Raw genomic sequence first — 26,513 nt, 5'->3', positions numbered from 1 at the left:
CCTGCAGTGCCAGCATTCCACATGGGCACTGGTTCAAGTCCCTGATGCTCTGTTTCCGATCCAGCTCTCTGCTATAGCCTGGGAAAGCAGCAGAAGATGGCCCAAGTCCTTGGACCTCTGCACTCGTGTGAAAGACCCAGAAGAAGCTCCTGGCTCCTGGCTTCTGATTGGCACAGCTCCAGCCGTTGCAGCCAATTGGGGAGTGAACCAGTGGATGGAAGACCTCCCTTTCCCCCTCTGTGTGTGTGTGTGTATGTGTGTGTGTCTAACTCTGACTTTCAAATAAATAAATAAATGTTAAAAAAAAAAAAAAGAAAGAACTCTGAGCTGAATGACAGGCCTTTGGTATAGCAGTTAAGTTGCTGCCTGAGATGCCCATTTCCCATACCAAGTGTCTCATTCGTGTCCTGTCTCCTCTGCTCGTGATCCAGCTGCTTTAAAAAAAAAAAAAAGATTTTATTTATTTATTTGAGAGGTAGAGTTATAAACAATGAGAAGGAGAGACGGAGAGAAAGATCTTCCATCTGCTGGTTCACTCCCCAAATGGCTGAAATGGCCAGAGCTGTGCCGATCTGAAGCCAGGAGCTAGGTGCTTTTTCTGGGTCTCCCACGTGGGTGCAGGGGCCCAAGGACTTGGGCCATCTTCTGATCTTTCCCAGACCACAGCAGAGAGCTGGATTGGAAGAGGAGCAGCCAGGACTAGAACCGGTGCCCATAAGGGATGCTGGCGTAGCAGGCAGAGGATTAACCTACTGCACCACGGCACTGGCCCCCTGATCTAGCTTCTTGTTAATGTGCATTGTGGGAGGCAGCAGGGAGTGATTAGAGTAGTTGGCTTCCTGCCACCCATGTGGAAGATCTAGACTGAGTTCTGGGCTCCTGCTTTGACCTGGCCCAGCTCTGGCTGTTGCAGGCATCTGGGGAGTGAACTTGCAGATGGAAAAATCAGACTCACTCTCCCTCTCCACCCCACTCCCTCATACACACACACACACACACACACACACACACACCTTTCAAATAAAAGAACATGAATCACAAAATTTTTTTAAAAATGTAAAGGGAATCAATTGTCAGTGCCTGAAGGAGGTAGTTTCGGTCTGTGAGAGGATGCGGGCACTGCAGGTAGTGACTTTACCTGCTATGCCACAGTGCCAGCCCCAAATAAATACATTTTTGAAAGAAACAAAATGAGGCACTGGAACCACCCATGGATCCACATCAAGACATCACTGTAAGTTCGGCACATGCTCAATAAGACTTACCCCTAATGGTAGAGTTAGAAACGTGCCAGGGGATTCCAATTCAATCCCATCAAGGTGGCATGTACCAATGCCATCTCACTAGTCAAAGTGATCAGTTTAAGTTCATAATTGATCATAATGATAGGATTAATTGTCAAAGGGATCATATAAACAAGACTAGTATCTGCTAATACTAACTGATAGAATTAAAAAGGAGAGAATGATCCAACATGGGAAGCGGGATGCACAGCAGACTCATAGAATGGCAGATGTCCTAAACAGCACTCTGGCCTCAGAATCAGCCATTAAGGCATTTGGATCTGGCTAAAAAGCCCATGAGAGCATCTCAGGCATGGAAAGCCAAGACACTCTGGCGAAAAAAATAATGACCTAAATGAGAGATCTCTGTGAGTGAGAGCCCAGCGGAAAGAACAGGCCATCAAAGAAGGTACTTTTCTCTGAAGGGAGGAGAGAACTTCCACTTTGACTATGGCCTTGTCTAAATAGATCGGAGTTGGCGAACTCAAGAGGCTTCCATAGCCCTGGCAGCTCATGACAAGAGCCTAGGGTGATTACTGATGTCATAAATAAAAGTGTCAGTTGTTAAATCAACAACATGAGTCACTGTGCACTTACTCCCCATGTAGGATCTCTGTCCTTAATGTGTTGTACTATGTGAATTAATGGTATAACTAGTACTGAAACAGTACTTTATACTTTGTGTTTCTGTGTGGGTGCAAACTGTTGAAATCTTTACTTAGTATATACTAAATTGATCTTCTGTATATAAAGGTAATTGAAAATGAATCTTGATGTGAATGTGATGGGAGAGGGAGTGGGAGATGGGATGGTTGCGGGTGGGAGGGAGGTTATTTGGGGAAAAAGCTGCTAAATCCAAAAGCTGTACTTTGGAAATTTGTATTTATTAAATAAAAGTTTTTTAAAAAAAAGACGTCACTGTGAGCATAGCAGCAGTCACTGAACTCCACTTCCCTTTTTTTTTTTTTTAAGATTTTTTTATTTATTTGAAAGTCAGAGTTACACAGAGAAGGAGAGGCAGAAAGAGAGAGAGGTCTTCATCCGCTGGTTCACTCCCCAATTGGCTGCAATGGCTGGAGCTGCACCGATCCGAAGCCAGGAGCCAGGAGCTTCTTGTGGGTCTCCCACGTGTGTGCAGGGGCCCAAGGACTTGGGCCATCTTCTGCTTTCCCAGGCCATAGCAGGGAGCTGGATGGGAAGTGGAGCAGCCGGGTCTCTAACTGGCACCCCTGTGGGATGCTGGCACTTCAGGCCAGGGCTTTAACCTGCTGCGCCACAGCTCTGGCCCCTGACCTCCACTGAACATGTATGAGTACCAAAGAAAGTATGCCGGCTTTCATCTGAGAGCTGCTTAAAATGTTTAGGACGGCACATGGACTAGAACTGTGTAGCCGATTGAGGTGCACAGCAGCAGATGGGACACATAAAACCTAACTCATTCAGAACATCTGCACCTTAGGTGGCCTTTGTTTGAACCTGGGATTAACCTTCATAAACACAGACTCCCTTCTCAAGCAGACGTCCTGCCAGAGGGCTCCACGTGGCGAGCCAAGAATGGTAATTTATGTGTAGCCAGTCTAGAACCACGCAGAGGATAAAGACCCAGAGCTGCGAGAAAGGAGCACCAATGATAAAGGGTTCAGCTTTGCTTGATGTTAGTTTTATATTTTCTTAAGTTTGATTTAAGCTTAGCCAGATTCCTAGACTTAAATTTTACTCCTGCCCTTATCCCCCTCAATCGCTGTTTTTTGTTTATAACTAAAATAAATGGTGTTGTCCTTTTTTCCTGACACAAACATATTTAAGTTCAACCAAATTGGCAAAGATTTGTTTTAAGGAGTGTTTTTCCCAGTGGCGCTGGAGACTCCAGTGAAGGGCACACTCTGTAGAGTACTAGAGTTTGGCAGATGTCTAAGGCTCTTGGTTCTGGAAGGAGGGAAGTCTGACTATGGAACTCAGGTGTTGTGCTACAGAGGCATCTCCTAAATGACAGAAGATGTTCAGATCCTGGAGTTACTTATGCCTGTTAAGAAGCTACCTATAGCTGTGGTCAGATGGAGAAAAGGACAGAACGAAGATCAAAGGCTGGACATTGCCCTTAAAGTTTGATTTAGGAACTAATTTCCATTGGTCCTGGTACTGGGCAAGTCCAGAACACACTTGATCTGAGACAACTCTTTCTCTTATTCCATGCCTCTCTTCTTAGGTCTCCCTCCTACCTCCTGCCAGTGTTGCTCCCTTTAGCCCCTCTTTGGCTGCACACCATGGATTTCTCGCCCTGCAGCTATTTCTAAATACCTGCTCTCAGATCCTGTAATCCTGCTAGGGTCTGTTGACTGCAAACTTTAAGCTGGATTTTCAGGGGGCATCTATATTTTTTTGTAGAAAAGATTTATTTGTTTATTTGAAAGAGTTACAGAGAGAGAGAGAAGGAGAGGCAGAGAGAGAGAATGAGAGCGAGAGCGAGAGAGAGAAAGAGGTCTTCTGTCCGATGGTTCACTCCCCAATTGGCTGCAATGGCTGGAGCTGCTCTGATCCAAAGCCAGGAGCTTCTTCTGGGTCTCCCACAGGGATGCAGGGGCCCAAGCACTTGGGCTGTCCTCCAGTGCTTTCCCAGGCCATAGCAGAGAGCTGGATCGGAAATGGAGCAGCCAGGACTTAAACTGGCACCCATGTGGGATGCCAGCACTGGCAGCACTTTACCCACTATGCCACAGCGCCAGCCCCTGATGTCTATATTTTAATAGGGATCAGACCTTTAGCTAAATTGTTATAGCTAAATGCTCACAGTCTAGTCACAAGGCACTCCCCCCAAAGCAATGATAAACATGGCATCTCACAACTTGAAATCTGTGCTTAATAATCTATGTGCTACATTTATTAATATCTACTTATACTTAAAGCTCACCTGGGTTGACTGTCTTGGTATCTCCAGCCTGTCTCAGGGCAGAGCACACGTGATTAGCAGAGCAACTCTAGCTGCCCTCTTGATTGCTGCTCGTGGGCAGTGTGGTTGTTAACAAGCCATGTGCATAGCAAGAAAACAGAAGAAGGGAGAACGAGCAACCTGATGTGTTGAGAGAGGATGGCACAATTTGGATAAAGTCTGGATTGTTCAGAGGACTCTGTTCAGGGACTGACATCTGTGTTTTCCCAGAGAGCACTTTGCAAGACCTCTTGACCTTCTAGGTTATTCTTGAGACCTTCCTTAAGCTGAGGAGTTAAAGTACCAAGGTAATACAGAAACCAGACCATACCATGTGGTCTCAACCATGCAGCAGTCTACAGTGAAAAGGGATTCCACATTTATTAATTAACTTCTCTGTGCCAGAAACTTTCTAAAAAGCTTTAAACAAATTATCTCTTTTAATCTTTACAGCATCCTTGTTAAGTAGCCACCATTGTCCCCATTTTACAAATGAGAAAGCTGGAGCTCAGAGAAAATAATAAAATTTTCCTTGGACATTAGCAATTGAACCTCAGTCTATCCTATCCACTTCTAAATCTCATATTGCCATACCACTCTTCTTTTGAAAAAAGATAACAGGTTCCTCTTTTCTTTTCTTTTCTTTTCTTTTCTTTTCTTTTCTTTTCTTTTCTTTTCTTTTCTTTTCTTTTTAATAAGCTTATGTCTTCATTTGAAAAGCAGGACAGCAGGGAGAAAGAAGGATCTTCCGTCCACAGTTTATTCCCCAATTGCCTGCAAGATCCCGGGCTAGGCCAGACTAAAGGCAGGAGGAGCCAGGATACCACCCAAGTCTCCCAAGTAGGTAGTAGGGACCCAAGTACTTGGGCCGATATCTGCTGCATCCTAAGAGTACTGGCAGGAAACTGGGTCTGAAGCGGAGGCAGAACTCGATCTCAGGCACTCCTCTATGGGATGTGGCCATACCAAACAGCAGTTTGACCTGTTGCACTATAATGCCTGCCCTGAGAGGACAGATTTTTATAAATGAAGTTAATAGCATTCTTCATGTATTTCTAAGCTTACCTTTGTCTTATAACTGAAAATGCCCATGTTCCTATGCTGTGGGATTCTTTTCCCCCACAGACTGCCCATGTAAGTTGTCTGATAGATGAAAGCCCCATAGACTTCTGTGTGCGTGCTACTCTCCAACTGCTCCAGTCATTTAGGACACAAGGTTACATTTTTCTCCTACTCAAAGGACTGGTCAATAGCCAAGGCAGAGCCTGGGTCCAAATAACATTAGTGTCTCCCTCTTTGTTTTCTCTCTTACTGGCTGAAATGGTGATTATCCACTATGAGGCTGTGATCTTCTAAGCAGGAAAATTGCTCCATCAGGGCCACTCACAGCTGTGAAATGAGGTTGTCTAGGACGTCTTTCTTAATTTGGCTCCTGAATCTTCAGCTTACTAACCTGCCAGTGCAGTGTTCTTCAGAGATTGTTAGAGATCCTGATTCTGAGAATAGAAGTCCCTTTGGTTCCAGCCATGTGCAAGTCCTGGCAGCCAAAGGACAGGCAGGTTAGTGGGGGTGGGAGAAGCCCATCCTCATTCATACCAAGGCCATGAGCAGTTCAGATACAGTTCTGGGGAACAGAAAAGAGGAGGGGGTCAGTGCAGAGTGTGTGGGTGCCCTTCCAGCCTGGTTTTACTCCTGAGTGTTGGTGATGAAGGTCACTCACTCCTAGAGGACAGTCAGCATGTCCCTCCATGGTTCACAGATGTGTAAGCACAGCCTTCCCTGGAGCATGTTAGAAGAAATACACTTTCAGTGTGTTAGAATTGTGGCTGCGGTTGTGAGAAGCTCTGAAGAGCATTCCTGGAGGAACCTTGAGTCACGATCAGGCCCTGGGACTAGAGACAGATTGAGGCTGGACCCAGTCCAGTGCCTTCCCCTCTGTTTGTATGTCTCCAAGGAGTGTTAATAAGTTTAGGGGAACAAAGGATTCTTCAGTGAAAAAAAAAAGCTCTGTGATCAAAGTAAGGTGGGAATCATTGGGTTAGGTCAGATGACTGCAGAGTCCTTGCAGTGCCCCTCATTCTAAAACCAAGAGTTCCTCTTTGTATACATTGGTATCCCTAGAATCAGAACAAGTCTTAGGACTGATTCAGAAGAGGGCAAGGAAGAAGGCACAGCAAATGACACAAGTAGGCTGCAGGACTCAGGCGGGTGGGACCCCGACAGAGTGTGTACCTGGGCTTCCCTCGCCACACCTTCCTTCAGGTCGTGATTAGAAGGAACCTGGAGAGGAAGAGGATCAGGTGTGGACACAAGGAGGGACTTAGCTGTCTTCACAGATGCCCGTTCACATGATAGCACCGCAGTTGAATGCTTAAAATAGGGAGCCCACCAAAGTTGAACTTTAACTTAGATTATTTCCTTGTCTCTGTTTAAAGTGTCCTTTAAAAGGTTGTTATTTTAAAAATGTAAATAAGATGTCTACAACTTGCAGTGAAAAATCCTAGTGAACACCACCTTAGTTGTTAGGTCAAGTCATTGGGCCAGTGATGTCATGTGTACTGTGCCCTCTCTCATATGATGTAATGAGAAGGGCACTCATTTCTGTGGCTTTTTTTTTTTTAAAACAAAAAACCATCAGTCCCATTTACTCTTGAGAAAAACAGAAGATAACCTGGATTGGGGTATAGTATACAGGATTTGGCCAATATTCTTTAAGACTTTCAAGGAAAGATTGAGAATCTGCCATAGATGAGAAGAGACAGGAGACATCACGACTGATTACACTTTTGTCCCTGAAGTGGATTCTAGAACAGAAGTAGTACGTTGGTTGAAACATTGGTGAAATTAAAGTCTGGCATTTAATTAATAGTAATATGCATATATATTGGTTTCTTGGTTTTGACAAATACTCTTTGAGGATAATGTAAGATGCTAACAACAGAGGAGGCTGGTTAACAAGCCTTTTTACTATCTTTGCAACTTCTCTGTAAATCAAAGACTATTCCAAAACAAAATGTGTATTTTTTTAAAACAAGGCAGATTGTCATGAATCAGCATTATAAAGGCAGGTTTTTCTGTCGTACCTGAGGTAGTGATTTAAGGCAGCACAGAGCGATCTCTCGTAATGAATCATAGAAGCTTCAGCATTAGGAGGAGAGGGTGTGACACTTCCTGCAGTGCTGATTCCCCTGTTATGAAGAATTATCACTCTGTCTCGAACCTTACTTTTTTTTTAGTTTAGTTTTAAGACAGACAGAAATATGTATCTTCCATCTTTAGGTTTATTCCCCAAATGCCCTCAACAGGGCTGGGCCAGGCTGAAGCCAGGATTCCAGAACTCTGGGTCTCCCACATGAGAGGCAGGGATCAAGTACTTGCCTCCCAGGATGCATTAACAGGAAAGTGGATAAAGAGTAGAGGTGGAACTCACTCTCAGACACTCTGATAAGAAATGCAAGTATCCCAAGCATTGGCTTAATCTGCTATGCCCCAAAGGCCACCATACTCTTTATCTTAAAGGCATAAAAGACTTCAAGATCATGAAAAGTATGTAAGATCAACTTGTCACTGGTATTTCATACATCTTCTGTGAGTGGCTCAGTAAACTGGTTGGACTCTGACAAAGAAGGATTAGATACAAACTGTAAGATACTGAATAAGAAAGTCCGGACTACTTACATAAGTAAATGTAGGCTCTTATCGTTTAGTTAAAAGCAAAACCATATGGTTGTAATCTGGTGTTTTTCCCACCTACACACCCCAACACCACTGTTACATCCGTGGGGAGCTTACAGGTGATGACGTCATAGAATCCCAGAAACAAGGCAGAGGTGGAATGTGCTTTTTCAAACTGAGCTGACCAAAGAACCCTGAAGATCCAAATAACACATTTTGGGGAAGTGTGCCCTTTTCCATGTGTCACCTGTCCTTTTGAAACAAGATGAATTCTCAGCCTGAAGGCTGTCCAGATTGCAGCTGTCGAGTTTGAGAGGGAATGTACCATACCTGCATCTTTCATGGAGTGTGTCTTTAACCCAGAGATGGGTCCCATGTGAGCACTGACATTTGAAACCTAACCTCTTGACTAATGACTGGGCCGGGCATTAGGTTAAATGAGATATACAGGTCCCTTTCGGCATGAATGTGGTAAGGATGCCCCCGACCTGACCACTCATACAATGAGCCTGAAAAGCCTGGAGATAGATCTGGTAGGCAAAGGCTTGGCCCACCTGCTCCAAGAAAAGCAGGGAGCTTTCGGAAACTCAAATCTGCCATGGAGAAATGAAGCAGAATTTCCTCAGTCACCATGGGCTTAGGCTGTGTCTGGCAGGGTTTCTAATTCAGTTCCCAAATTGTGAGCCAGTACATAAGCACACACACACTTAAAATCCTTACCCTTCTCCACAACAGCTCCATTTTATTGATGGTGAGTGGTGATTGTCTGCCCACAAAGCCACACTTGACAGTGTTTTCTATTCGCTGGGCAGTGATGGGTTAAAGTGTCTTTTCAGCAGTTCCCTCGCAAAGCCTTTATTAATACAATCCCCTGCGCCAGATTTGACCTTCAATCACTGGAAAACAAGGAAACATTGAAAACAACTTCAACTGAATGAAAAATACTCTGTCGGATGCTGTCCAGACATCAGCAGCCTTTGTGTGAGCGATGCAGCAGAGGGTCTGCATGGCAGGTACATTTCTAACTGATGGGAGCTTCAGGTTGTTAATGGCGCTTCTGGGACAAGACAGTAAGGGCAGAGTTGGCCCCTGCTGTGGCAGAATAACAAATGAGAGAGAGTTTCTCAGGCATATGCTTTGCCCCAAAATAGCCCTGGATGGGGAATGTAAAGGGTCCATAGCACTTACCAGATGTCTTAGCCAAATGCTAGCTCCTTCCCAGGTGAGGAAAACAGTTCTCGCTATATACACATCAAGACCAGTGTTCCATCACTGTAAACACACAGATACGCATTAGTCATTTCATCATTTGAGGTCCTGTATGTGCTTCCCCTGTGCAGGACGATCATTTGTTAGCCTGAGTGAGATAGAGAACTGTCGTGATAGGGAAACAGTCATTGAGGGTGGGCTCTTGGTGAAATCCTGGGGAGTGTGTCATTCACACAAACATTAGGACCCAGACATCTGAAGTTCAAGTACTGTTTACTTGGGATTAGCTCAGGTTTGGTCTGGAGGCACCTGGAATTTGGATGAGGTTGTTGATACTGCTGTTTGTGGTGAGAGAGACCAGGCCAACACTTGTGATTTAAGGAAATCATAGTGGGGCAGGGGCATGTGCTAAGAGGCCACCCACCAAGAACCTATATCCTGCAGTAAATGCCAGTGCTGGAGTTCAGTGCAGGCATTGTTGGAGGGGAGACTGACATTTGGAGAGGCAGAAGCAAGAAATATCTGTCTCTTCGGGTTTAGAGAGAAGTGTTGCCTATCTCAGATGAGATTGTATGAGTCTGTGTAAAGCTTATCCCACTCTGGTGAATTAGAAATCTTATCATAGGCTGGGTATTGCCCAGAAAATCTGTTCTCTCTACACTTTCTAAATTCTGCAGGAATATTTGTTGATTTCTCTGTGTCACAGATTTTTTGGCCCAGAAATGTGCACAGAGGAATACTCTCTGTAGGGTTGCAGAAGATAAACAAGTTGTGCCCAGGCCAGTTCCTTACTCACTTGCACATGGAGCTGCTGGCATCTTCCTTCACTAATTCTCATTGGATATTCAAGCTAATCTTAAACAGAGGTAGATATCATCATTCCCATTCTATAACAGCTTTCCCATAAACCCATTAAAACATACAACTCAATGGCTTTTGGTATATTTACAGAGTCCCACAGCCATCTTCATCATCAATTTTAGAACATTTTCATAACCCCATAAGAAATCCCTTACCCAGGGCCGGCGCCACGGCTCACTAGGCTAATCCTCTGCCTGCAGTGCCAGCACACCGGGTTCTAGTCCAGGTCGGGGCGCCGGATTCTGTCCTGGTTGCCCCTTTTCCAGGCCAGCTCTCTGCTGTGGCCCGGGAGTGCAGTGGAGGATGGCCCAAGTGCTTGGGCCCTGCACCCCATGGGAGTCCAGGATAAGTACCTGGCTCCTGCCATCGAATTAGCGCGGTGCGCTGGCCGCAGCATGCCGTCCACGGCGGCCATTGGAGGATGAACCAACGGCAAAGGAAGACCTTTCTCTCTGTCTTTCTCTCTCACTGTCCACTCTGCCTGTCAAAAAAAAAAAAAAAAAATCCCTTACCCATTAGTCTTCTCTGCTCCCTAACACCTAGGCCATCAGTGATTTCTTTTCTGTTTGTCTAAATTTGCCTATTTGAGGTGTTTTTTGTAAATGGAATCATAATATATGATCTTTTTTAAAGATTTATTTATTTATTTGAAAGTTAGAGAGTTACAGAGAGGCAGAGGCAGAGAGAGAGAGAGAGAGTGAGTGTGTGTGTCCTCCATCCACCAGTTCACTCCCCAAATGGTTGCAAAGGCCAGAGCTGGGCCAGTCTGAAGCCAGGAGTCAGGAGATTACTCCGGGTCTCCCACACAGGTGCAGTGGCCCAAGGACTTGGGCCGTGTTCCACATTTCCCCAGGCCATATCAGAGAGATGGATTGGAAGTGGAGCATCCGGGACTCGAAGTGGCACCCATATGGGATGCCAGCACTGCTGGCAGCGGCTTTACCCACTATGCCACAGCACTGGCTCCATCATGTGATCTTTTTTGATTGGCTTCTTACACTCAGCATATCTTCAAGATTCTTCCATATTGCAGCAAAAATAAGTACTTTCTTTTTATTGCTAAATAATATTCTATTTTATGGATATATTCCAGTGTATTTATCCATTCAACAATCAATGGACAGTTGAACTCAGCATTGTTTTTAATAGCTAAAAAGTAGAATGTTTTGAACATTTTCTCTTTTCAAAAAAGATATATTTATTTGAAAGAGTGATAGAGAAGGGGGGAAGAGAGATCTTGCATCCACAACACTAGTAGTGTTGTGTTCACTCCCAAAGGCCTGAAACAACCATACACATCAGTAGGTAGCTGGTTTGGAGCAGAGGAGCCTGGAGTTGAACCAGGCACTGTGATGCAGGGATCTCAAGGAGACTTAACCTGCTGCACCACAACACCTGCCCTGCCCATATTTAATTGGATTGTCTTTACATTATTGAGTTGTAAAGTTCTTTATGCTTTCTGAAGACAAGTCCCTTATCACATATATGACTTATAAATATTTTCTCCCATTCAGCAGGTCATCTCTTTAATTTCTTTTGAGGCCAAAAGTTTAAAATTTTAATGATGTTCAATCAATTTAAATTTTCTTATGTTGTTTATGTTTTTGGTATCATATCTAAGAAACCGTTGCCTAATACAGGCCATGGATATTTACTCTTACCTTTTCTGCTAAGAGTTTGATTTAAATTAGCTCTTAAATTTGGGTCTTTGATCCATTTTTACTTAATTGGTGTCTATATAATGAAGGCCACCCCTACCTCACATAGATGTCCAGTTATTATCTTTTAAGAGAGAAAAATAGAGGCTTTTTCTGGGCAGTCACTCTGGGGTGTGTTAGGGATTCCTCACCACCCCCACCCCCACTGCCCTCCACACAGCTGCATCCCCCAACTGAGGGAAAGCCGTCAGGAGAACACAGAGTCTCTTGTTACAGCCGCCAGAGCAGTTGGACTCATGGGTGCTGGTGCTCTGTTCCGTTCTCCCAGATCCCTTCGCGTGCTGACCCCAAAAGAAGCCAGCACTGCCTTCAAATTGCTGGCCACTCTTCTGCCCATCTCTTACCTCCCAGCATAACTCAATGTGTATAGGCTGGTCTGGCATAAAGGACATGATATTTTGGAATGAGACAGACCCAAGACTGATTCCTGGTATTCCCACTTGCTAGCACAGGAACCTTAGCAGGTTGCTGATCTTTTCGGGGTCTCTCTCTCCTCGCTTATAAAATGGGAATGATGATACCTACCTCTCAAGGTTGTTGGGGGCAGTACAGGAGTTCGTGTAGGCAATGCACAGTGCAGTGGAGCCCGGCTCCCAGTAGGAGCTCCGTTAATAGTAACTGCCAGTCTCCTCCTGACCTTCCCAAGTGTGCCCTGCTTCTGGGCAAGTTGTCTCATCCTTGAGAGAGAAGCTAGTAACAAAATAAGCTCCCGCAGAGCAGGAATTTCCCCTGCTTTGTTGAAATTTGTATCCATGGGGCTAGAACCGTGTCCAGCATGCAGTGGGCTCCCAGTAAGTGAATCTTGACTGAGTAAGTATCTTACACCTCCATTATGTAATCCCAAAAGTGTTGTAAGGATACACAGTTAAAAAATAATAAATTCAAGTTTTTTGTAAGTTATAAAGTGCTATGGAAATCTATAATTTCCTTTCTTTTAGTGGCAAGAGACATGTGGCTAGCTGTAGCAATACATCAAACCTGCAAATGAAATGAATATAAATTTTTAGGAGGTATAATTTCATTTTCATGATACTAAGGAATCAACAATCCTTTAATAAAGTTCATTTATTAAAGAATTTTGGGGTCATAAAATGTTAATGCCCTTCTCTAGGTTTTCACAGTTTGCCCTGGAGAGAATTGCATTCTCTCTAGTCCTTCTTAAATGCAAGTAATATTGAGGTAGGTGGGGGCAGAAGTGGAAAGATAGGGAGATCATCTTATCTTTCAGCTGTTTAATATCTGGATAGGAGCTGGGAATTCGCACTACTCTTTACTCATTTCTTTCTGCTCAATATTCCTTTTCATCTTTTTCCCCCATAGAAATAAAAAGATAGTACTTTCATATCTCCTTAAAATGACTGAATGTAGAATTTAACCTCTCTTTCCTTGTGTCTGCACACCTAAGGCTTAGTGTACAGCTCTGATTCTGATAAACCATACAGAATCCTGGTAAGGTGGGGCTCAGCATGGGAGAGGACCCACCAGAGGGCCGAAGACCAGATTCTGGACCCAGCTCTTAAGTAATGAACACTGTGGCCAGACAAATCGCTATACATCTCTGGATCCCCATTTTTCATCTGGAAAATGAGTGGAAGCCAAGGAAAGGGAATGTCTGAGGGTTTAACTGATCCAGAAAAAGTGAGTCTTGAGTTGGGCCTTAAGCACATGTCAGGAGCAGCCTGTTGGGTGGGAGACGTGTAGAAGAGGGCCAAGAGTTCTGGGCCAGGTGTCAGGAGTTCAGGACATCATCCTGGCTTTAGCTGATGGACGGTGCCGTGTGAGGAGCCATGTCGTGTGTCTGGGCTTCCATGTCCCTCTCCATCATGTTGACTATCTCCAGGTGCTCACTGGAAAGGCTGTCAGGCCCAGGCTGTAGAGTCAGAGGAGTCTGGGGGATTCCTAGGGTCCAGATTGTTGCATTTTGAAACTGTGACCTTGAACCTGTTGTTTAGTCTCCATGGACCTCATCTTTTTCATCTGTAGATCACCTTAGCCACCCTGACGGTTGCTGTGAGGACTATGAGAGAATTAGAACAGTGCGAGTGCTTAACAGTGATGGTAGTGGCTGTTATAATATTAAAGATAAGAACAGATACACAAAGATGACTGAAGTGGAGTGGTTCCTGCTTGCAGGGAGGTTTAGTTGAAGATCTTTGTCGGGAGGCCTTGATTCCAGACCCTGATGTGCCTTTGCTGAAGAAGTGATCTTGGGCAGTTCACTTAATTCTTCAAGCTTTAGATTTCTCTAGTTATAAATAGGGGTAATTAATATCTGTCTCACAGATTATCAAAGGAATTATATGGAAATGCATTTGGAACAACAGGCATATGCTCAGCTTGCCTGGTGTTATTTCTTGTTCTCATTATTCCTCTCCCAAAGGCATAAAAATCTGATGGAACAAATGGGAGGATATGGCCATAATAAAATCCACAGAGGCGTTTTAAAAAGTAGATCGAAGGAGGGGCGAGATGTTCAGTGAGGGCCCGATGTGGCCTCAGCCTGCTTTGTTAGCCTCTTCCTATCTGAAGGTAGGGAACCAAGCCAGGTAAAGGGGTCACTTGTAATTCTCACCCCAGTCACTACCCAGTGGTAGACACCACTTCTTGATCTGGGACCAGGAAAGGCAGAGACAGCTGAAGAAGGACTTCTGTGGCTGACAGTGTGAAGGTTGCTGGGAGCTGCTGTGGCTTCCCAGGCCCAGGAGAAAGTAGGGAAACTCAAAAGTCTTCCCAAGGGTGATGGCTACCACATGTTGGCCAACATTTCTGTGAGAGAGGGTCAGATTCTTTTTGGAATGTCTGTCCTAGGGCAAAGCTAGATTCTCATGTGTCTGAGGTGGCTTTTCTGGGGTCCCTCCTGAAGGTCACACATCCATGTCCCTGCTAAACTTGGAACATCTCTTCATTTTCAGAGATTACTCAGCTAATTCTTGGCTTGCATGAGAGAATGTTGCATTTTTTTTCATTTGTCCTTTCATCCATTCTTCTATCCATTCATTTATAAAACCAACTTTTAGTCAATGTCTGCTGTAGAAGAGTCAGTAGCTACAAAGCATCTCCTCCTTCTCCCCATTTACATAAATGGTGACTTGTATTTTAATTGCTAATGTGTAACCAAAAAAATAATAATTCTGGGGCTTTGGTCCCCTAAATGCAAAGAGTTGCTGTGTTGCTGTCATTTGGGCCCTACTGTGCCCTCCACACCATGCTTTTCTGGCAGCACACTGCTCTTCCATGTGCAGTCAGCTGTTGGAAGCCAAATCTGGGAGCCTTGCCCACCCCACAGTCCCTGGTGCCCTGCCAGAGTGTTTGGGACACTGCAGTTTTACCCTGGAACAAGTCTGGTACTGAACTAGAGAAGTTCTTCCAATTTTCTTTCTTGCTTTGGCATTCTCACTATGCTGCCTGTCCTGTCTTCTTCAGAATAAGAGGGCAGAAATCCTTCTCTTTCAGGCTTCCCTGAAAGATTGCCCAACACAGAATGAATTACTTGGGGGAAAAGATAGATGAGAGAGTCAACATGGTAGACGTTGGAATCGTGAGCTATTGAATGAATATCTATGAAAATTGACCATATGGCTGAATATAAATCCTACCAATACTTTTGACATGAGTGGGAGCTTTGCCTGGACAAAGGAGTTGGCCCAGAAAATTGCAGTAATTTCTAGCATCAACTTTAGGTGTTGGATTCTTTGTTTTGTTTTGTTTTGGCAGGTAAAGTTATAGACAGAAGAGAGACAGAGAGAAAGTTCTTCCTTCCGTTGGTTCACTCTCCAAATGGCCACTATGGCCAGCGCTGCGTTGGCCCGAAGCCAGGAGCCAGGTGCTTCTTCCCGGTCTCCCATGCAGGTGCAGGAGCCCAAGCACTTGAGCACTTGGGCCATCTTCCACTGCCCTCCCAGGCCACAGCAGAGAGCTGGACTGGAAGAGGAGCAACCAGGACTAGAACCCGGCGCCCATATGCGATGCCAGTGCCACAGGTGGAGGATTAGCCAAGTGAGCCAGGGTGCCGGCCCCTAGGTGTTGGATTCTAAAGAGTGCATACCCTTCTTTTCCTTTATTTCCACTGCCTTTCAGACGTGTGTGTGTGTCTCAGGGTGTAGGGGCCTATAGCCTATAGGAAAAAATGTGTGTGTGTGTGTGTGTGTGTGTGTGTTTTGGACAGAGAGAAAGCAAGAAACCTTAATGTCAAGGCAGAGGAAGAACTGAGAAAGAGAAATGTGTTTTTGAAATTGTCATAAAGAATAGGGAAGTGTGTCATAGTCCATTTCCCATTGTTGTAACAAAATGCCTGACTGGATAATTTATAATGGAAAGAGGTTTGTTTTAGCTTATGGTTCTAGAGGCTAGAAAGCCCAAGGATATGTTTTTGGCAAGGGCCTCACTTCTTCAATTCCTGGTAGAAATCACAAGGGCAGCAGGTACATGGAAATGAAACAAAACACAAGGGGCAGCCTCACTTCCTCACTTTCTAACAGCTTACTCTTGGGATAACTAACCTGGTCCCATGTCATGGCATTAATCCGTCCATGAGAGCTCCGTTTCTGTGACACAAACAGCTTCCTCTGTACCCCACCTCCCAACACTGCTACACTGAGGAATTAGGACCTCAGCTGTGAACATTTTGGGGGAACACATTTAGCCCATAGGGGAGACTATGAACGGACCATTCCTTTGACTAGCCGCATACCCTTTTGTACTTTTGGGCCCATTCAATTCCTCTGAAGCCAGTGGCCTCTGTCACTCAGTATTTCACACAGAGGAACTGAGTTCTCTTTTCAGGGCTCTTGTGTCTATGGGATGGCAGACAGAACATGTTATAGCTAGGGAAATAGTGACTGAAAACCTCTTTGTTGGCATAGAATCGGAACTTTGCTTTACCTACCCTGGCCTGATGGGATAGGAGCGAGGAACATGTCTTGTTATCTTCCAGTTCTGTTTATTAAGTGCTCTCTTGGACTTAGCCCTGTTCTGGTAGAGATTTTATAAGCAAATTTTAAACGACAGGCTTTATGCTTCATTTGAAAAAAAAATGTATTTTAATTGAAGAGTTAAGCAGAGTTATAGAGAGCCCAGCACAGAGTGGGCCAAATGAAAGAGCCTTGCTGGACAGGCAGTAGATGGTAGGTCAATGGGGTTGCTGCACAGAATAATATATGAGTCCTTGTTCGTAGTAGGGGAGATGAGCACCTGTCATGCCAAGGATGTCACAACTGTCCGGTGTCAAGTGTGAAAAGACTGAGCTTCTGGGACCAGAGCAGCAGCCAATGGCATTCTGGCATGGCTTTTTCTATGTAGCTGAAGAGAACTTCTTACAGTAGATGTTGACTTGGATTGGGTTATATCTTGGTTTTGTAGGGGCTAGCTGAATATCACATTGTTTCAGTCTTCCCTTTCTGGAGTATGTCTGATGTGTCTGAGAATTCTGTTTAGTAGAGCTCTACTTCGGCACACAGCACCAGCCCCGCTCCCTGCACGGTGCTGACGTGATGGTGCTGTGTTGCCCTCTCCTGCCTGAGGGGCACTCTTTATGGGGAGTTTACCACTGCTTTCTTCTGATTAGATGCCCAGTTGTAATCCAATCCTTGATGTCTCAGGATATTTAGGAAATGCTGCTATAGGCAAGAGCTCCTGTATCTGTTAAACTGTTCACTTTGAGTGATACACTGGATATGCTGACAACACCTGTACACCTCAAGGCTTTGATCAAAACATCCTTGTGGTACCCTGGCCCACTGTATCCCAGAGACACACTGCTCTTTTAAAAAGAACCACGTGGCACAGCTTACATACTCGCCCAGGAGAAGTGCGTGTTTAAGGTAGCCATTGAATGTGCTTGCGGGGAGCTCTGATGCTTTGGGAAGATCATGGGATTTGAAATCCTAAGATCTAGGTCCAAGACCTGAACTCTGCTGCTTCTCAGTAGGCTCCATAGCGTTTTTAGGGTACCTCATTTCTGAGTTTGTGAAAATAGGGATGCTAATCCTTAGGGATTAGATGCAGTGAAACAATGGCTATAGAAAAACTTTGTATACTGTACAGTGCTAAAGAAATTACCATTTCTGTCTGTCCTTATCTGAGGGTGTTCTGATGCCTTCAAGCAGACAGGAACCACACGGAGAGGTACTGCAGGGACAGGGCCACCTCTGCTACCACCCAGCAAGCTACTGTTGGCATCTGGGATCTGAGTATTTTGGCCAGTGATGCTCAAATCTTAAAATGTATCAGATTCACTTGGGGGCTAAACACAGAGATCTGTAGGCTAGAGCCACCAAGATCTCAGTTGATCTGGGATCTCTGTGTGGTTAGCTCCTCAACTGTCCTGATACAGGTGACCGATGCACTACACTGAGAAAAATTGAGAGTACACAGCTGAGACTGAGTGGCCATGGAGGTGGGTTGCATGGGACAGAAGGAAACACAGAGGGAATTAATGTCTGTGTGCACCCTTGAGTGGGAGATGGGGAATACTTCATGTTGAGCTAACCAGCAGCTCTTCTTGGCTCTGCCACCAGGGGGTCTCATTTGTTAGTAATTACTTGTGGGTATTCCTATTCCTTTCTTGTAGTTGTGGGTAAGAAGTAGCACTAGGCTCCCAGATTTCTGTTGCTAGGCTTTGACTCCATTTATTAAAGGGAAGGTGCGAGCACACTGCATACAAGACACTGGGAATTCTGAACTGCACATGGGGTTCATCCCTGCACCTCTTGGAAGGAGGCTTTGAGTGCCCATCATGGAGGGTAGAGGATATAAGGGCATCTTCTGTTTATTTTTATTTATTTATTTATTTTTTATTTGAAAGTCATGGAGAGAGGGAGTGGCAGAGGGACAGGGAGATCTTCCATCTGCTGATTCACGCCCCAGATGGCCACAACAGCCAGTGCTGAGCCAGGCCAAAGCCAGGAACTCAAACCTGGTTTTCCACATGAGCCGCAGGGGCCCAAGTACTTGGGCCATTGTCCGCTGCTTTCCCCAGGCTGCTAGCAGGGAGCTAGATTAAAAGTGGAGCTTCTAACTGGTGCCCGTATGGCCGGCCCCACATCTTCCGATTCTTCCACTGAAGAGCCCAGTATTTGGTAGCAATAGTTAGTTGCCCGACTTGCCTTGAAGTTGTCTTCCTTGGAGGTTGTATCTGGATATTTAGAGTAAGGATGGAGACTGTGGTGCTTCTCTGCCTTTCTCTAACCTGATGAAACCCATAAACTCGGTGTGCCCTCCATTTAGCTGGAGCCTTCTGTGATGTCTTGGGAGTCCTCAGTGGGGAATGTGTGTGAGGGAGTCCGTGGAATAAGGTCACTTCTGATCATCTGGAAGCTAAGGAAAACATAACTGCTGAGAATTCCAAATTTAGTCAGGTGGAAACTTCTAGGCTCGTTGGAGCTCCAGAGCTGGCCCAAGTTAAGTGACCTCAGATCCTTTAGAAAGAGCAGTTCCTTGACAGTGCCAGGCATTCAGCACTGGAGATCAACATGATGTTTAGTTCTAGAAGGACAACTGCGTGTTACAACACTGGTGTTCTCTTTTTGCCCTAATTAAATAAGAACAACAAGAAGGAATCTTCTTTTGAAAAGCTAAGCTGCATCTATCCTTATACTTGCTATAGCCTCACATATTTTTCCACCTTAGTTTTCTAACATTTCTTTGAAGATAATGGTTTGGAGAATTAACTGTAGCTGGACACTGATGTTATTAAACTGTTTACATTCAAAGCAGGGGGATGCCAGAAATGAAATACTTTTCCTTGCAACTGCAGTTCAAACCCTATTTAAAAGTTCATTTAATACTGAAGTTTGCTTTTCTCATGAGGGATCCTCTGCTAGTCCCAATTCTTTGTGATTTTCAAAGCCTTTCTCAGTTTTCCTGGTCTTACTTGGAACCTTCTAAACCCTTTGAATGTGGGGCTGATACTCACCTAGACTTTAGCCTTGTGGTAAAGGTCAAGTAGATTAGTTAGACAGGGGCTTGCCCTTGTAGCTCCTTGTTAGTTATCTCTTTTTAAATAATCACCATTCATGTACTTCTCCCAGAAGCTTTTAGGCTAGGGAATAGCTTCCTTTCTTGGCTGGTTTGGTTCCTCTGCATAGAGGGCCTCGGCCGCTAGGTGTTCGCATAACCGTTCCCCTGAGGTCAGCTGCTGGGCCTGCACCCAGGGGAGGCAGGGCCTTTATCAGTTTTCTCAGATGAGAGAAGCCGTCTCATCGCCATTCTTCTGCAAGATTCTTTTCCCTCTGCCCTAGCTGCATCTCTGTCCTTTGCTCGAATCAGGCTCTCTGGCTTGCCCACTGGGTGAAAATCATTCACTCACATAGTTTTAACTATACCGAAGGAGAAAAAAAGGTGCTAGCTATTATTTCCTGATAATCCACAAAGCTTCTCTGCGTCTGCCCCGCTCTGGGTGAGTGGTCGTCTGTTTCCCACTGCACAGTGAGGTGTGTTTCTCATTCCTGCCAAATGTCTGAGGATGTTCTCTGGCAGGGAGGAGTTACTCCAACCTGCAATGGTTCCCGGGACATAGCCTGAGCTTGCTTGCCTCTCAGAAGGTGCTCCTCTCTCTCCTGACATTGAGTTGGCCATGGTTGTTATCTTAGTCACAGAGGAGGATACTGAGAGAACAGTGATGGTCTACCATGCCTTGTCTCAGGGGCCAGTGAAAATGTGCTCATGACTGTATTCAGTCCATCCATCTGGTCATCAAACAGCACACGAGGGACCTGGTGGTTGTGGGGGAAGAGTGTTACAAGCCAGGAGCAGCTCCTGCACCAGGAGGACTGGCTCATTCTAGAACAGCCCCTTCGCTCACAAGCCTCTGTTCATCACTGCAGAGGGTGAACTAATTCCTGGACTCAGAGTCACAGGATCTTAGAATTATGAAAACCCTCTAATCCAGTCTTGGGATTTTATAGATGTGAAGAAAGGCCCGCTGATACATAGTGACTTGTCCGTACCTGTAACTGACTGTGGCCCTATCTTGTCAGTGCACTGACTAATGTTCTACAGATCAAACCAAGCCACTGGAAATGATTGTCATCTATTTCCAGAATGGCATAGTCTATCACTATAAATGGAAAATCCATTTTGGAACAACCTAAGAAAAGGAGGGAACATTTTGTGAGCTATTGTGATGTATTAGGAAAAACAGGGGCTTTAGAGTCCATGCAAACCCATGTTCAAATCCAGACCTCTCCATGTACAAGCCTTCCATGAAGCATCTCAGGCAGTGCACAAAACCTCTCATATCCTCAGTTATCATTACTTGTAAAATGATGATAACACTGGCCTTCACAGATTCATTGAAAGTGTTCATGGAAGGGCCAGTGATGTGGCATAGTGGGTTAAAGCTCTGCCTGCAAAGCTGGCCATTCTATATGGCACTGGTTCATGTCCTGGCTGCTTTACTTCTGATCCAGCTCCTTGCTAATGGCCTGGAAAAAGCATCAGAAGATGACACAAGTGTTTGGGCCCCTGTACCCATGTGGAAGACCAGAATGAAGCTCCTGGCTTCAGCCTCACCCAGTGCTGGACCTGGCAGCCATCTGGGAGTGAACTAGCAGATGGAAGATCCGTCTCTCCCTCTCTGTGTAACTCTGAGTTAAGTAATTTTTTTTAAATCTGGCTATTTATTACTTGTGATTAGAGATGCATTTACTCTTTACTGATTTGTATTTAGGGAAGTAGCTTCTCCATATAGGAAGTTTATTATGTATTTGGTAGAGAAAGGGGCTGGACATAGAACTGGTTCAAAGAGCTAAGTGACATGAACAGCTACTTTGTATCATTAACTGTTCCAAAAACTTCTGATCATATGTTTTTCCAATCCTAAGCCTCAGAACTTTAAAGAAATAATATTAAAAGTATAGTGTTCAGGATCACAAGACTGAGCATTTCAGGCCTGTCTGTGAGTACAGATAATAAAAGCATAACAGATACTTAATGGAATCTGTCTTTTTGATGATAATTACAGCATTCTGAAATAGGCTTTAAGAACATCTGTATACAAGAACTGCTCGCTTCAAAATTACTTGCTTTAAGGGGGCATTCAGTGTCTTGCTAAACTTTCATGTCAGCTAACTACTGTTTAAATTGATGGCAGGTGTTTGATCTATAAATAAGAGTTGTACTTTGCACTTTAGTGCTCTGTTTACCTGTCACACAGTGTTCATTTGCATCACACCAGGCAATTGGAAAGGCCATAAGAATATGCATCAGCAATGTGCCAGAATGTGGCAGCTGAAATTCAGCCTTCACACTTGTGAATTCTGAGCCAGACTAGTTTTTCTTGGAGAGATGCACCAGTGAACTCGAGAGAGGTGAGAAAATCATATCAGAAGGGTAATGAGCACTAGGACTTGGGCCAGACTATCAGATAACATCAATAGCTTTGAGAAAAAGAAATCTTCCCTAGTTATTTCTTTCTTATGTGTCCTCAGTAGCAAGTGGCAAGTGCATTTCCTCAGCCTCCTGGGTCACGTGGCTTTAGCAGCCCCATGTGCAGCAGGATCATGCTGCCATCATATTTGAGTTTTCCATTGAGGAATTCTTTGGGTGTTGGTCCTTTCTCCACAGTTCCCAGTTCAGTTTTGTCATAATCAGCATTTTGATGCTGACTTGAGGACTAATTCAGCTACATGCATAAAATATAATGGCTTCCCCTTTTCTAAGCTGAAACCTGAAATGTTGCTGCTCATTTCCATCAATGTGCACCTCCTAAATGCTCCAAAAACAGTGGGCCATCAGCAGCACGCCTCAGAAGGATGGCTCATTCTTTTTTTTTTAAGAGTATTTATCTATTTGAATGGTAGAGTGACACAAAATGAGGAAAAGACAAAGAGAAATCTTCCATCTGCTACTTAACTCCCTCATGGCTGCAATGGCCAGGTCTGGGCCAGGCCGGAGCCAAGAGTCAGGAACTCCATCTGAGTCTCCCACATGAACGGGAGGGACACAGTTACTTGGGCAGTCCTCTGCTGCCTTCTCAGGTGCAGTAACAGAAGCTGAATGGGAAGCAGAACAGCAGGGACGTGAACTGGTGCTCTGATCTGATGCTAGCGTCATAAGCAGCAGCCTAACTGGCTGCTGCACAAAACCAGTGGCTGTCCCTAGATGGTCAGTTCTTGAATCAGCCCCTTCTCCACCACCAGCAGCAGCCTGGAAGTAGAGACTGTGGGGAAGACAGAAGCTTTTGTGAATAATGGCATAGACAGTGGTATTGACTGGCTTCCTCACAGCTCATGTCTAGTGTGTTGATACTAATCTTATGTGAACAAGGGCCCTTATCTTTCTAGAAAGGGAGTAAAAAGGATTTGGGGGGAGATTGTAATTGAGGCTCCATTTTAGGACACCATAGATCCCCAGAGAAGGGGTTACAGTATAGTTTGCTGTGCGGTGAGCAAACCTCACTCTTGAGGAGTTCAAGAAGGAGTTGTAGGCCCTCAGTTCTGTGTTCTGTGACGGTCTTTCCCAGCCTGTTGAGTGAGTGGTCTCAGGTTAAAACTCAGAGGGGCTGGGTAGGGCTAGCTGTTCTAACTCAGGGGCTGTGCTTTTCTGGGCATTGCAGAGCACTGTTCACCTGGGTGGAACTGGTTTCTGATGACGAAGTGCATAGCACTCAAAGAGGATATCTAAATGTTTCCCTCTGAGACCCGAGTCTTGGCTACAGTGCAAAGTTGGGTACTCAAGTTTTAGCAACCTGTAGCTTGGGACTTTGTGAAGATGACAATGGGAGAGAACTTATCATCTGTAATGAAAACCACTTACTCCAATATACTCACAATACCACTTCTCCAGATGCTTTCACATAGTAAATTGTCAAGGAGATAGAGGAGTGCCTGCTGCCCGTGTCCACTTTCTTGTTCCTAAAGAACTATGCTGAGTAGTGTGGCTTTGGAAGTAGCACCTGTGCTGCTCTGGTATGCTGCCTGTCTTCAGCATCTCTTGGCTGTCCTGGTCAGGAACAGGTTTGCCTGTGCTGGCATGTCTTCTGCTCTAACCTGCTAACCACTGCAAGCTTGCAGTCTTTTTTAATACTTATTTATTGATTTTAAAGGCAGAGTTATAGACAGGCAGAGAGAGAGAGGGAGAGGGAGATGGAGAGGGAGGGGGAGAGAGAGAGAGGCCTTCCATTTGCTGGTTCACTCCCCAAATGGTCACAACGGCCGGAGCTGTACTGATCCAAAGCCAGGAGCCAGGAGCTTCTTCTAGGTCTCCCATGTGGGTCCAGGGGGCCCAAGGACTTGGGTCATCTTCCAGTGCTTTCCCAGGATATAGCAGAGAGCTGGATCAGAAGAGGAGCATCCAGGACTCGAACCAGTGCCCATAAGGGATGCCAGCACTGCAGGCGGCGGTTTTACCCACTATGCCACAGTGCCATCCCAAATTTGCAGTCTTTACTTGGTGATATGAAGAAGGGCTTCCCAATGTTGATCCCCTCTTTCTTTCTAATCTAAGCATGTTGTGTCTCTGGTTCAAACTGCCACCCCTGAGGACATCAGAAGCAGGTGCTCCAGCAAGAGTGGCCGCTAAGTATTAGTGCACAAAGTTAGAAGTATTCTACTCCTTTTGAACCCACTTGACTTGGGAGAAAATGATCTGTGCCGCTTCCTCTGCAGGTTGGGACCTACCTGGCTGGGGTGGGATCTTGAAGGTGATGCCTGAAAATCCCCAAAGTCTCGTACAGCACGGTGGTCCACGCAGGGTTGATGTAGAGGTTTGGAGAAAGGAAATGGGTGCACAGTTGGAGAAGAGAAATGTGGCAGATGGTTCTGCACAGCTTTTCTCCTCTTATTTGCCTAGCAGATGAAAATGAAAACCATTTGCAGATGATCACTGATAACAAGGTCCACACTGGTGAGGTATTTGATCGTAGTGAGCAGCAGGAGCCAGAAGCAGCCCAGAGCCCTAAGTTACTTGAAGACTTCATGAAAAGCCTTACTTTTACCCTAGCTTCTTAAAATCATGACCTAATTTTTTTGGTATAAAAAATTTTGTGCCAGTGTGAAGTAGCATATCCAGAAAGAGGCTGGGACACACTGCAGTCTCGATGGACATGTGTCTGTATACACACACACAGAGGCACACACATAACAGAACTGCAGAGACTTGCAATGATTTTAACAAGGCCAACAGCATGCACTGGAAGAAGGGGGGAAGTGGTCAGCTTTGCCTCTTCACATGCCCACTCCTGCACCAGGCTTGGCCCTTCCTCAGTTGCTTGAATTTCAGATAAAGTGAAAAGTGTTTGAAAGCTAAACTGGGATCCTTACATCCTGCTCACCAAGATCTGTAAACCTCCACTTGTGTTGGACCCTTGTGCGATTGTGTTATCTTCTTCCCATTTTCCTTTTGAAATGTTTTGAATAATCATGGAAGCAGGTGGGGAGGGGTGTGTGTGTGTGTGTGTGTGTGTGTGTATATGTGGGTGTGTCAGTAGGAGGTTGCATGCCTGCATTGGTACCTGTTTCTAAGAAACCAAAGAAACAAGTGTAGTATCTTTGTATCCAATTTAAAATGAAAAGCCCCAGCCAAGAGCCTTTATCTGTTTAATGTACCAGAACTCAACTGCAGGAAACCCCTCTCTGCATTAGCATATCACAAAAATGTGCAGTGCAGCTGCCTGGGAATGACCAGTTTATTATTGCTGGGGGCCGTCCTGGGTTATGATCTGGAAGAATTTGAATCACCCTTTACATTTTTTTTCTGTTCTCATTTTGATTTTGGCCGTGGCAGAAGAAGAGAACGCTCCCGAGAGATTCAATTATTTCCCCTCAAAATTCTCTTGGAATCATAATGACTATTAAAAATTGAAGGCACCCATATCTCATGCTATTCAGCTTAACTGGTAATTAAAGTGCAATTAAATTTTTCACGGTGTAGATTGTGTCTGTTTTTTTCAGGGAAATTACAAACTGTGGACCCTTGAGAGTTATGGGATTAATCTATGGACATTTAATAATTCAGCTTTGATCAGATGCAGTTGCTGATGGGCCTCTGAAAGGGAAGGGAGGATTGTAAAGCATTGTTTTGTTATTAATGGTGAATTTTAATTTTATTTGGTTTCTTAGAAACCAGAAAATAACTACCAGTCCATGAACGAAAGGCCATTTTTGAGTGCAGTTTTGAGTTGGCCGTGATTGCTGTCACTAATGCATGCCAGTAATTCTCTCTCCTGCCAGGCTGCTTCCCTCAAGTAGCTTTGTGCAGTTCTGGTACATTCCTGAGTCGTCACCAGTGAACAAGGTACATACATTTGGCCTGAATTGCTCCAACTCTTTCTGCCCTTAGCCAAATGTTTTCTCGCTCTTCGCTTCACTTCCACGCTTTTAAAAATTTCTTGGAAAAATATCTTTGGATTGTGGTGCTATGCTAATAAGCAATTTCTTGATTTTTGTGGCATTTTTTACTGATCTGAGGCCAGTGGGCTTATAAAGACATGGTCAGCTCCTGTTCTGAGGAGAGCGACACTGGCTGGTTTGGCTGGAAATTAAATGAGGATCACCAACTGGGGTCCACCTGGAACAGCATTTGCCGCTTCCCACCTACCTTACTTACCACCTGTGCTGGGTGGGCAGCTCCGTTTGACCACACCCCACTCTTTATTGGCAACAAGAGGCCCTCTCCTCAATTCTGGTTCATTTCTTTGCTCATTTCTAACTTTTGGGGAGATATGTGTTGCATTTTTTTTTCTCTTTTTAAAACATCTTGAAAATTCATCTTAATAGCGTGTCCCAAATTGGCAGAGGTATAATTTAGGGCCAAATTAGTGCAGTGTAGCAAAGTGGTTAAAGCTTTCTGTCCTGAAGCCATATAGGTCTGTGCTGTAGCTTCACTGCTTAAGAACTTCTGTTT

The 26,513-nt window shown here is 44.8% G+C and overlaps 1 protein-coding gene across 7 annotated transcripts in view; it reads left to right on the top strand.

Annotated features, from left to right (window-relative positions):
• The window catches only part of SMYD3 (SET and MYND domain containing 3), a 780,787-nt gene that overhangs the window by 688,534 nt on the left and 65,740 nt on the right, over window positions 1–26,513 (top strand). Inside the window, exon 11 of one of the 7 annotated variants that reach the window (XM_089311674.1) lies at window positions 65–317. The exons of the other annotated variants lie outside the window; for them this stretch is intronic. Within the exon in view, the coding sequence (XP_089167800.1) occupies window positions 65–77 (13 nt within the window). The 3' untranslated portion in view covers window positions 78–317. Of the gene's footprint in view, window positions 1–64; window positions 318–26,513 lie in introns of those variants that run through there. 7 annotated transcript variants of the gene reach the window in all.

This window comes from Oryctolagus cuniculus, chromosome 13 (genome assembly GCF_051225735.1).
Source record: "Oryctolagus cuniculus isolate XC-2025 breed Fujian yellow rabbit chromosome 13, ASM5122573v1, whole genome shotgun sequence".
Lineage (NCBI taxonomy): Eukaryota > Metazoa > Chordata > Mammalia > Lagomorpha > Leporidae > Oryctolagus > Oryctolagus cuniculus.
The sequence above is the reverse complement of the archived record's forward strand: the minus strand, read 5'-3'. Positions and strand labels throughout refer to the sequence as shown.